The sequence below is a fragment of the Botryllus schlosseri genome, chromosome 3 (genome assembly GCF_051294905.1).
Source record: "Botryllus schlosseri isolate E-star chromosome 3, Bs_hap1, whole genome shotgun sequence".
Lineage (NCBI taxonomy): Eukaryota > Metazoa > Chordata > Ascidiacea > Stolidobranchia > Styelidae > Botryllus > Botryllus schlosseri.
Genome location: NC_137238.1, coordinates 24,249,376 through 24,261,999, shown reverse-complemented (window position 1 = coordinate 24,261,999; position 12,624 = coordinate 24,249,376). Strand labels below are relative to the sequence as shown.

At 40.4% G+C, this 12,624-nt stretch overlaps 2 protein-coding genes across 26 annotated transcripts in view; one reads left to right on the top strand and one right to left on the bottom strand.

Moving 5' to 3' along the window:
- The window catches only part of LOC145436173 (uncharacterized), a 297,258-nt gene that overhangs the window by 123,870 nt on the left and 160,764 nt on the right, over nt 1–12,624 (bottom strand). The gene's annotated exons all lie outside the window — the stretch shown is intronic.
- Nucleotides 1–12,624, top strand: part of LOC145436166 (uncharacterized) — an 86,464-nt gene that overhangs the window by 18,353 nt on the left and 55,487 nt on the right. For all 25 annotated transcript variants that reach the window (XM_080313464.1, XM_080313469.1, XM_080313471.1 and 22 more), the window contains exons 12-18: nt 546–599; nt 3,518–3,580; nt 3,921–3,980; nt 4,049–4,120; nt 5,507–5,587; nt 9,614–9,670; nt 9,749–9,829. In XM_080313464.1, coding sequence (XP_080169590.1) covers nt 546–599; nt 3,518–3,580; nt 3,921–3,980; nt 4,049–4,120; nt 5,507–5,587; nt 9,614–9,670; nt 9,749–9,829 — 468 coding nt within the window. The remainder of the gene's footprint in view (nt 1–545; nt 600–3,517; nt 3,581–3,920; nt 3,981–4,048; nt 4,121–5,506; nt 5,588–9,613; nt 9,671–9,748; nt 9,830–12,624) is intronic.

Here is a 12,624-nt window from a genome sequence, read left to right as displayed (position 1 = left end):
TTTTCAGTATCATAAATGGGGGCGTGTCTAAAAAGTTTGAGAACCACTGGCTTACGGTATCACTACAAGATCAAGCTTTACGTGGAGATAGTCCTTTAGCTAGTAACGTATCTCGCTAGTTTCATTATCGATTCCTAAGTCGATGAAAATTGTTTCCAGGTATCGTGCACAGCTCAGAGATCAAAATAAAATGAAATTGATGATGATTATTGTTGTTGTTGTATTTGTATTCCTTTATTATAATATTGCTTCTTTTGTGGTCACTATGCTCATCGCCTACGTTGGGTAGCGCAGCGTTGTACTGACGTAGAGATTTAGAATGTGGTTGCCTATTTTATATCGATATTGAATTCATGCGGGCCACGGCCGCTATGAAATTTAAAAAGTTGCCCGCGACCCATTCTGAGTTGGCGACCCCTGGTAAACAGGAATAATGACGAATAGCGGGAAAAAGTGGAAACACTCAGATCATAATTTAGCGCTTCAGCGGATAATCGATTGCATTCTTGTCTCATGTCCAGTACGAATTATTTTCATTTCCGCAGGCCCGGGACTCATTGCAAGGATTATGACAACCAGTGAAAATGTGAAAGAAATCAGTGAGTCAATCATAACCATGCACGCTTCTTTTGTCAAATTAGCTGCAGAGATCTTTCTAGGCCACTCAGATGCCCCTCGGCTTACTTCCTCTCGACCTGTATTATCTATATATATATATACATACATTCATATTCATATTTAGAAGGACGAATATCTCACTCTCGCCGTTACCTGCCTACTTCACTTCAATTCCATACTTAACCGTCCAAAAATATTCAGATTTCAGGCATTTCTCTCGATCTTGATGTACGAGAAGATGAGGAGTTTCGGCATGTACTAGTTCAGTGGTTCCCAATCATTTTGGTCTCATGGACCCCTTGGCAGATATTGGAGCTAAAACTTCCCCCCACAAAGAAAAAGTTGCATATAACTAAAAGAAGATACTTTTTAACGCACAACCATTTGTTGACTGGGCAATATATGGCCAAACATATTCAGATATGTCCGAACTATGTCGAATCCGGACCGCACTACACTTTGGTAAAGTACAGTGAAATTTGCCTATGCGTGCTATGACCATGAGTTGTATCGATGAATTTGGTATGTTTTTCACGTTAGCTCATATGTTGGCGTAAAACGTAAGTATTTTCACCAACGGCCTCGTGCTGAATTCGGCTTCACTTTTTCCTGCTTAGTAACAATTTCGTCTAGTGGCTGTCACGGGCTCAACGAAATCGTCTCGCGAGCCTTACTTTATCAGGGGGTGTAATATCTACGAGAGGCATTTAAACATACACCTAGCTTAAAATCCGCCAAAGAAACATACAATTGGAAAGAACTAGTTTAATACTTAACAGTTTTACCATAGAAATCTAAAAACCTTGTTAACCCAGCGTATTTCACGATAAAACCATAAAGCCAGATTCCCCCTAAAAATTTCAAAATTTCCCTTAAGGGGGGAATTCCCCCCGGTTGGGAACCACTGTACTAGTTTATCTTAACATACTCTAGACCAGGGGTGGGCAAACTTTTGAGCTCGCGGGCCGCATTCAACATCTAAATCCATTCGCGGGCCGCACTATATAAAATTGGGATTATAAACCAAAACGCAATATTGATATTTGATTATATAGTGAGGACAGGGAGATAATATATGTGCTTATTTAAAACAAGCCAAACATTGCTTTGATGATATCGTACACCCGTCAGAAACATATAGTGGCGAGATTTCATAGGCTTGCGGACCTCAATAACCAATTTGTCAAAACTATAGAGATGAAAGTCGGTTGGCCCGATTCTTAGAACAGGATTGAAATTTAAATCTGGGAGCAGCGACCTGTTCATAGATTTACTAATTCCACTTTTAGTTCAGTTCCAGGACACACAATGCTGACAGCATCATAACCATGTTAGCTTCAAACGCACTTCTACTATGTCTAGATAAAATATAAATACCCCAATTATACGCATACAGACAACGAATCTACCTAAGACACGCCCGAATCGTTTTTATAAGCACAACACTGAAATAATTAAAAATGGAGTGGCCAATCTGAAATCCCACTCGTGATCCAAATTATGTCAATCTCGTTGCAGCTATCCCTCTGTGATATCAAGTATTTACCTTAGATCAGTGGTTCTCAAACTTTTTAGGACACGCCCCCCTCTTACGATGGTGAAAGATTTCGCGCCCCCTTATCGTCATATCACAAAACGCAACCAGGATGCTAGCAAACCTTACGAGTAGTTTGATGGCATGGAAGGTACGACTGTGGATGAGAGATTTTTAAATATGTAATTCAGACTAAATACAGAGCAATAACTTTGAATTGGATGTAAATCGCGCGGAGCGCAAAAGAATATTCAGTTGAGCTCAGCTTCGCGTCCCCCTTCAGATGCTTTCGCGCCCCCTAGGGGGGCGTCCCAACCAGTTTGAGAACTACTGTCTTAGAATTATCACGGTGAAATATACTAAGAAAAGGTTCATCAAGTCCCTGCATTAATTCGATTTTTAGTACGCATTTTATCAATATTTCTAAAAAGTTTCTTTAGACTCTCGCGGGCCGCACAGAACGGTGTTGCGGGCCGCATGGATGTATCCTCTCATCTTGTGACAAGGTCCATTTGAGCTGAATCGAAATAATTGCTACTGCTATAATCTCTCTTTGTATTCTCCAGTCATCTTGTGGATTTACGAGTAGAATGACGTTCATCAGCTCTCCGGGCCGACGTGTTAGCAATTAGCATAGTGCACGAGCACCATGCTCCTTCATTATAGTCGTGCGTAGAGCTACGGCAGGGTCAGATCTGGCATTTGATCAAATTTCACTTCCGTTGTTAATTTGATAGTATTTCAATATCTCATAACCCAATCATTTCCTAAACATTGTCACCGCGGGAATCATATCGCGGAAAGCATTGTAATAGGATATGAGGAACATGCCAAGTTATAAGGATAACGGAAGCAAAAAAAAACGAAGATATATGTTCTTAGGTCTTGGGCATTTCCCAGACAATGAGATGGAATGGCATTTTCCTACAATGACAGACATTGCCTTAAATGTAGGGAATACTTCAAGGGAGTATCAGTAGAATCATTGGCGCTAAAAAGTTCGAACATAACGTTTCAGAATATCATGCAATTTTGGTTGCCTAGCTCCCCCGCTTCTACGTCCTTGACCGAAACGTCGAGGAGAGCGAGATCATGAACCTATATATTCCGTGCAATATAATGGTTGGGTTATCTGTATGCACTATGCAGTCTCGAATTATAGTAAGCTCCATGGCCTCCAAACATTGTTTATGCAGACCGATAGTACTTGGCCCTCAACTAACACAAGACATACTAGTATTTCATAAACACGTTGTTATAATATCGTAATAGGACACAGATGTTCAACGGTATGCCGTATTACTCTATTGCCCTATTTAAGAATTTATGACTGGAAATTTACTAAAATCTTGCAACTTATTGTAGGACAAAGTACTATCGTGACTGCTGCCTCGTCAACAAAGCAAGCATCCGCACCATCCGAATTAAGTATGTCTTCAACCGCTGGTATTATGTCTCCATGAAAAATCTACAATAGGCATAGATAACCGGAGATTCCAATGTATAATGTTTCAATCCTCGCAGACAATTTCATAGTACAAACAACTACGTCGTCATCATTATGTTAGCGGGCCGTCCGGCTGGCATTTTCATGTTTTGCTAGCATTGTTCAATGTGGTACTGCAGGATATTACCGGGTATAGTAATGGCATATTTCTAGCTCCATATATCTTTTGCGGGTAGGCAGAATATTCCCTGGTGAAAAAAATTACCTGCCAATCCTTAATAAAATCCTTTGATGTCACATGAATAAGTACAATTTTATCAGCAACATACGTAGCGAAGGAAACAAGCAAAGAAATTGAATTATCGACTCTGGCAACCATCGGTATGATATTTTTTTCGATAATATTGTAATGTGAGCGTGAATTTTCCTATCTATTTCTTACCATTCAGGAGCTACGATGTCTGCGCCTGTCGAGTCTTCGGCAAATCAAGTAACCACAGTTCCCGAATCATTGACCACTGGTAAGATTTTATGGGGTGTAGTACAGTGGTTCTCAACCTTTTTCACCTCGCGTACCGGTAAAATTTCAAAAAATGTGTGGCGGACCGGTGCACTTCGAAAATTGAAATGAAGCCAGAATGTAAAGTAGCCTATGCAACTGTTTTGTGCAATCATATGGTGCTAGAGAATGACATTTAAAGGGCTTTGATCGTAATTAATTATCCTCATGATAGCATCCATGTGATTTTATGGTAGTCAGTTTGCTGACTCGAGGTAAAAGTGCGTTATCCAGATAAACGTGCTACCGCCAAGAGTCGTGCACAGTCTTTCGCGCCGAAGGCCGTGGGTTTAACCGACCACGCCAACTCGAACAAAGCACCTTGCCGTGCTACCTTAGCCTACTCATTACCGACTTCAATCAGACGCATACGCTACTCTTGGCAACTACGAATACAATGTGTGCCGCAGGAAAACGCCTTGCCGCAACTATACCGGCCATCCGGAAATCCGGGCCGCAAAAGCCCTTCGTTAGCCAACCCAAAAAAACGTTGGTGTTGGTCGCCCTCAGGGAGATAAGTCAAACTTCCGGCGATTCACCCCCAGACCCTACAGTTCGGTGAATGTTTTCATCTGTACTTGTGAGTACATTCATTCTACTCGGTGTAAGCAGAGGGTTTATGTAGCTTAATCGCGGCAATGCCGAATATTATCGATCATTCATGACTGAATAGGTTTTCTCGCAGCCGAATTTTTGGCACACCTTTCGGAGTTCCATGTTAGCCTATACTTCATTAGGGTTGGTACGTCGTGGCGCGGTAATGGCTGACGCCGAAATGCCTATTTCTATAAATCATGCGTATATCCCGGAGAAGGGCACCTAATAAGCAAGACATGTAGTGACACTAAATCGCACAAAGCGCGAAAAGAAATTGAAAAATGTTGGAAAAAGTTTCAGAAAAATACGCTATGATTTAGGTTCATTTGCAAAATAATTTTGAGCACTTTTCAAGCTTGACCCCTCTTCAATTGGGCGGTTTTGGGTGCCCCAGTTACGGTCCTACACAAAATGAATGAATCGAAAATGAATGATCGCGCAAACTGCGCTGTTTAGCGATGAATCAGCTCGTACCTGTTCTGTACTTGTCGCTCGTCAAATAACACGTCTTGAACTTCAAGTCATGTCGAACATGTTTCAAGCCCTAATGATAGCCTACCTCACGAAATTCTGAATTATTTTAAGATTTGATGTTTTATTTATTCTATCAATGGACAAGCTTTCAACATTACATCTTGAAATTGAAGTTTAAAATTGTAATATACCTTGCGGACCGGCAGGAATGTCGTCGCGGACCGGCGGTTGAGAACCACTGGTGTAGTATACTCGTTTATCAGCTTGCCTTTTGCAGGAAATATGCTCATTCCTTCCACGACGAACTCGGTTAGAGAGAAATCTGAAGATATCGCAACAACAGTGTCATCAACTATCGGTAGGGTAATATTTTATGTCCATCCCTTTTCAACTGGTAGGCTATGATTCCGGCAAATGAGTGGACGGACATTAACACTTTAACAAATGTTAAGACAGGGGTCCCCAATGGTTTTGAAATCTCGGGTCCGTTGAATGCTCTATACCAGTGGTTCCCAACGTGGGCGATTTGGTGATCTAGGGGGGCGGAGCGAAAATAACGAAGGGGGTGATAGGGGGCGAAAACGGACGAAGGGGCGATGGGGGGCAATAATAACGAAGGGGGCGATGGCGCGGTAAAACGGCTATACTGGAGTCAAGTCGGAGAAATGACCCTTTTCTTAGTTAACTCACGCAAATTTAGCTGTAAAAGTGTAATTTCGAGGTCGAGTCGAAAAGTTGACATTTTTTTTAGTCAACTCGCCAGTGATTACACTTTGTATGACCATATTTTGGCTCCTAATATTTGGGGTGCGATGATCGGTGTGGAGCTTGAAAAGGGGGCGATGAGTTGAAAATGGTTGGGAACCACTGCTCTATACTGTCCTGGGTACTCGAAGCGAGTGGCACATTGTGCTAAGGCAGGCCTGGGCAAAGTGCGGCCTGCGGGCCAAATGCGTCCCGCCGAGAGATTCCGTGTGGCCCGCGAAAGGCTGCTTGAAATTTAAAATATCAAACCTAATTTTTAATGTTGCTGCGTGGACTAAAACAATACGATGTATAAGCGGTACCGGAAATTCGTTTAGGCTACTATCAAGCCTGTTCATAAACATACCGTGATTACGCAGCCTCGACGTACCTCACATGCCTAATCCCGATTAAAACTAAAGTCAATGTAGCCAGTTATGCCGTTATAATTAAAGTCACAAGAAGTCACCAAACCTTCTTTGGTGCCATTGTCACATTACGCATTACACGGTCTGTGTTTCAAATTGTTACGTGATGTGTTTCCAAATCCATGATTCATGAACAAGTGAATCAATGGCCATGATTTCTATGAATATATCACCACCCATAAAGGATGTCAAAAAAAGAAAGCCGAAAGTTGAAATTCAAAGATGGTTAATAACTGCAACCTTCGCTAATCAACAAGGCCATTTCGGCAAGCTGCACACTTCTCAGAAACCAGCTACCAAGACAATAAGCTATATATTATCCGAAGGACCTTAAGTCCCGCACCCCAAACCCCCCAATTGCGTGGCGAGCTCGACGGGCGCCCAAAATTAATTCATGAGTGAACATAAATTATAAGGTATTTTTTGAAAATTTATGCAACTTACTTCGACGGTTTTTAGAATGGGCATTTCGGCGTTAGCCATTACCGCGCCACGACGCACCAAGATGAATGAACTTTAGGCCAACACGGGATTCCGAGAATGCTCTGCAATTGCAACCGCTGATCAAATTAACTAAGTAAAGGGAATAAAGCTCGACAGCGAGAAAACCTTGGCCGAAAAGGACTGCCCTTATGTTGACCGAAAACCACAAAGTCCAATTGTCCATAGCCAATATTTGCCAGTGAAGAAATACCAACCGAGAATCGGGGTCGTCTTTTTAGTTTGGTACGCTTCGGCGATTTCAATGTCTTTTCACATAGCAGACGGGAGGTCACGAAATAATAACATGTAACAAAGTAATTATACCAACGAATCCTCCCGAATATTTCCGAGACAGTACCTCACTCAGCTCTAGCGGTAAAACTGAGTCGGTCACCACGTGGGCTGAGAGAGGTTAAAAAATATAGCACTATATTTGCAATTACCAATACTATTGACCGATTGAATCATGAATGAGGAAAAAATTCCGCGCTTCGCGCGATTAGGGCACAGACGTTGCTGATCAGTGTATACAAGACAGCTCGTGCATCGTGCATCTCGATGGGAGCTGGTATTGATAGAAAAACACGGATAGGGGTTTAAAGAGAGTTCAAAATGTATCATGTTTACCATTGTTTCAAAATATGACAGCAAATATATATATTTTTGGGTACACTTTGTCATTCTTCAATATCAACACATCGACTGAGCACCAATTCGTGTAATACGCTGCTTTCAATTTAGAAATAAAATCAATATGCTGGATATTCTAAAATTTCTGACTCGGCCCGCCAACATATTTCTGCTTCTCATTTGGCTCGAGGAGAAAAATAACTGCCCACCCCTGTGCTAAGGACACCAATGGTTGTTAGCTCGAGTCTCGGCTCTGCCTTGTTTCTGTGCGTCTTTTGTTTTTGTGGGCGCCTCAACGCTGACCTCACTGTGTAAGCGGTGCAGTACAAAAATTCAGATGGATCAAGTGAGGTTTAGCTTCAAAACGGCAGGAAAAAGACACTGATGGAAGACTGTGTGTGTGAGAGTGAGAGAGAGAGAGGGACAGAGGAGAGAGAGAGTGACTGAAAGTCGTCCACAAAGCGTACCAAAAGCATGAAACTTGGGAACATTAAAACATTCATTACCGTGGAGCAAATGGCCTGGATGGGCAAAATGTGTCAAAACTTGTTCAATAAACATTAACAACCGCCATACGTACGAATTCGAACAAATCATATTTTAATAATGATACTAATAATACTGGCCTACTAAAATAGAGCCAACGCATCACAACTATTTTCATAAGATTTTTCAATACTGCCCACCAATTAATCGGTAGATGCACAGTGCAAATTTGCTAACGAAGCATCGATAGCCATTTCCTAGCGCATTGAGTTGATTTCGATTTGTTGACTCAATGTTCGCAATAGATACCATATTTGCAAAACAGTTCGTTCGTGCTAACCGATCCCTGACAGAACATCAACTTGATGTTTGTTGTATCATGCTAACCAGAGATTCCCGTCGTACTGCTACCACCGCTAAAAGGACAATAGAATTGAGATAGTATTGAAGGAGACACTATAGACGACCTTACTATAAGGCTGGGCACGCTGATTCGAGTACTCGAATCTGAATTAAGTATTATATTGAATGATTCGAGGCGAGTAGTAAAAATACGATTTTTTGAAGTACTGAAGTTATACGCTCCTCGCCACTGAAATTTAATGGATCAACGAGAATTATAGTTTCTATACTAATTTTCGCTGTGGAAGTTTTGAAACCTTGATTGGCCGTATCGTAGCATACGAAACATATAGCACAAAGCTACGAACGTTACTGGAAATAACACTTTCTCAAGTCATGATCCTCCCACAACATTGTCACCAAGTGCAAGTACGGTCGAAAAAAATACAAAAGTATCTTCAATGTGACGGATATCAGGCATTATATTCTTTTTGGTCGCATAAAAGGTACATATTTGAACTTTGAGATATTGCATTCTGTTATGACGTCATAATTAGTGATACTCGATTACTCGACTCGACTCGAAGCATATTACGTGATTCAGAATGGAATCACTCAGGTACTCGATTTTGCCACACCCTACCTTACTATTAATTAGCGATGTCACAATTACGCCTAATGAAATCGTAGCCATCCTAAGAAGCCTGTATAGCTTCGCGAATAAAGACTTTCAGACGCACGAAACGTCTGGATAACTTTAGTCCCAAGGTGTCCGGTCAATACGGAGAAAACCATTAACGAGAATGCCATTACCACGAATTGATACCACTGAGAATGGATATCAACCAGGATGTAATGTATTCAATGCAGGCATGTTATGCAAATGTACTGGTCGTGCATCATGGCGTTGCCAATTCGATGTCGATTCTCAGATATGAATTTCTCGACAACGTCCGTCTCAGTAAGTCAGAGTCTCGGCATTGGCTATTCTCGGTAACGTCCATTCTCGATTGTGTCCATTCTCGGTAATGACCATTCTCGGTAATGTCCATTCTCGGTAATGTACATTCTCGGTAATGGCATTCTTGGTAATAACAATTCTCGGTAACGGTTTTGTCGGTATTGGTATAGAACCTAATCCTAAAGTTTATCATAACAGGAATTATAGAGTTTGAACCCAAGTTAACTTATATCTTATGATATGATTTTATCCGTTGTCCAATGGCTAAATTACCTGCCAGTTATCAATTTATTCGCTTTTCGTATTACAGGTCAAGCTTCGACAGTGTCTGCAGACTGGTCAAGTGAACAAGCGTCTGCATCTGCAGGTATGGATATCGAATCGCCTCATATCTGTATTCTACTAAACATCATCCGAGGATTTATAATCCGTTTATGTGCTGTAGGAAGAAGTGTCATTGGGACTACAACCGCGTCACCAAAGCAAGCATCCCCAGAATCGCAATCAACAGAATCTATTGCCTATGGTATGATATCACCGTTCCGACACAAACTTTTATAAGCAATTTAGGCATAGAAAACCAGACAATTTAATAGGCAGCATTTTTATCCTCCTAAGCAACGTGCGGATGGGAAGTGCACATACCGTTCCATCAGCGGTTAAGAAAGGGGCCAATCTGGTGTAGGCCCACTAGTGATTAATACATAGATTTTCCACTGAAAAATATTAGGAAATCAAGTTAGCCTACTAAAATCTTCGAAATATGTGAAATGTAGGTGCTGATTCAATCCTCTCAACCTATTTTACCTATATTGCCGGAATACAACTCGCACCGAAGGCATCCAAAATATCTGAAAAACTGCTGCATTAAAAATTATTGGTTGGTATCGTTCGAGCTCGACATATCTTCCAATGTGATATATAAAGTAGGGATGGTGTGATCATGAGATTAATGTTCGCGTTCTGTTTGTGTACCTCAATCGGCATCGGTATTTAATTGACTGACGTATTATCAGTCATCCTTACAGTACCGAGTTATATAAGTAAGAATATCTTTTGTCTCAATCCGTCTTTGACCATGTGCGAGGTTGCAACTATAGGGTTTACAAGCACCCGTAATATGAAACAGTTTTGAAATAACTACATGCTTCGTGCTGTTTCAGAAGTAGGTCATTGAATTCTAATGCGTATATTTCGGCGATAGTGGCGGAGTCGCATATAACCAGAGGTGATCAGTAACGAAGTACTTCTACTTTTTCGAAGTACTCAAGTAGTTTCCCTCTACTTCTGGTACTTACTCAAGTAGATCTGAATTTCACTACTTCAACTTCTACTTCATAATATTTTGTGATCTACTTACTTACTTTTCGTTATTTTCAGTTTGTCAAGTAGAAGTAGTTTAATCCTCCAATCAGGAAGAAAGCCTGAGAAATTTCGGGGCTATTTTCACGGAGTATCGACATTTAATTTTCATAAAAGTTGAGTTAAGCCCAGAATTTTCGTCGCGCTTCGCGTGCAGTGAATGCGGAGTATCCAGTATGATTTCACGAAAGTATCGGTGAATATAATTTAGGTAGCGGGTTGGCGTGGTTCCGTTCACACCGCATTGTCACCCTTCGCCATAACAAATATTTCATCACAGTATATATAGCTTATCATAACGTTTGAAATTGATGTTTCGCAATCTAGCATTTACTTATCATACCGTAATCTAGCTGTCCATGGCGTGTCCTAATCTGGAAAAGTGGACTCTGATTTTTTTTAGTTTTAGAGCTGTTTTAGCATACCAACCTTCGAAACTTTCTGGACTAAAGACATTAAATACATGTTCCGTCTTTAGATTTATATTTCATTTTCAATCCCCAGTACCATATATTTGGATTTCTAATTAATATCAGTTCTTTTGTCTGGATAACGCACATCTTGAAGTATAAAAACAAGTGTAGTAGAATGCCTTCAATTTTCAGAAATAAAGCTACACAATATAGCATTTTTACGGTCCACCATATTTTTTATTAACGTTTAATAATCGCACAAAGTGCTTACACCGCAACCAACAAAACATCTCCGTATTGCTCTTCGACTAAACTACAGGCCTTATAATACGGGGGAGTGCGCAACACCATCATATTTTCTTAAACGTGCTGTTTGAGTAAGCAAAGGATTAGTATCGCATTTCCATATCATTTCTATCATTTTCATCCCATGATGTGGACGAATGCTTATGCTATCGAAAATTGGCTACCTGCTGGTATGCATCAATATGAATCAAGCTCGTCACCTTTCCTATACCTCAATTTGCACCTCTTTATAATCCATGTGAACGAATTAGGATCGTTTTCACAACTACTTACTTACTTGAGTACTTTTAAAGTCAGTCAATTCTACTTCTACTTCAAGTAGTTTTAGGTTGCTCATGGAAGAAGTACTTCTACTCGTACTTGAGTAGATTTTTTCGTCGCTACTTCTACTTCTACTTGATTAGCTTTCTTGACTACTTTGACCACCTCTGCATATAATCCGACCCACATATTTATACACAACAATTCGTTTATTTGTGGCTGAATAAATTGTAACGATTTAGTAAGAACAAAACTGTTATTTTTTTGCGGTTTTAAAAAATTTGAAGCAATTTTCGTGAAACGCTCAAAATTATATTTTCCATACACCTTTGAAACCGGCACTGCCTCAGAGGACCTGTAGCATTTCACTTAATATAGGACAACGTCGCTTACCTGTAATTATACATCCAAATTATCGGCAGCTTTGACCCAACACAACTAACCGAAGTAGATTGATTGCATCTGCATCTGCATCCACTCATTAATTCATACGTTTCTCATTGAAAATGTTCGGTGACTTCATATTTAGTCGAAATCTCAAAATTCGAAATGATTTGACTCGTGACTAGACTTGACAATTTTTCAAATGACTTGAATTCACGAAGTCAAAATGTCCAAGGTGTCGAAATGAGTTGGAATTGAAGGGAGGTGACTTGATACCAACATTGCTGCCTAGTAAATGTGAATTTATCATCGTTATGTAGATTAGTAGGACTTGGCTCTGCATTGCGGCATATAAATGGACGACCACTGATAATGTAATTACCCAACTTGTCAATGTGTAATAAAAAAAAAAGCAATCTACAGGCTACAGTAGTGTGGTAATGTTTTTCCGATGCTACCGTTGTATTTTTATCTCGTCAGCAAATTATATAAACTATAAAGAAGGATATACACTATCCTTGAATCGAACTCGGTTTGCAGTATTTTGAAATTTTCAGTCGTCACATAATGTTGATGCAACGATGCATTATTATAG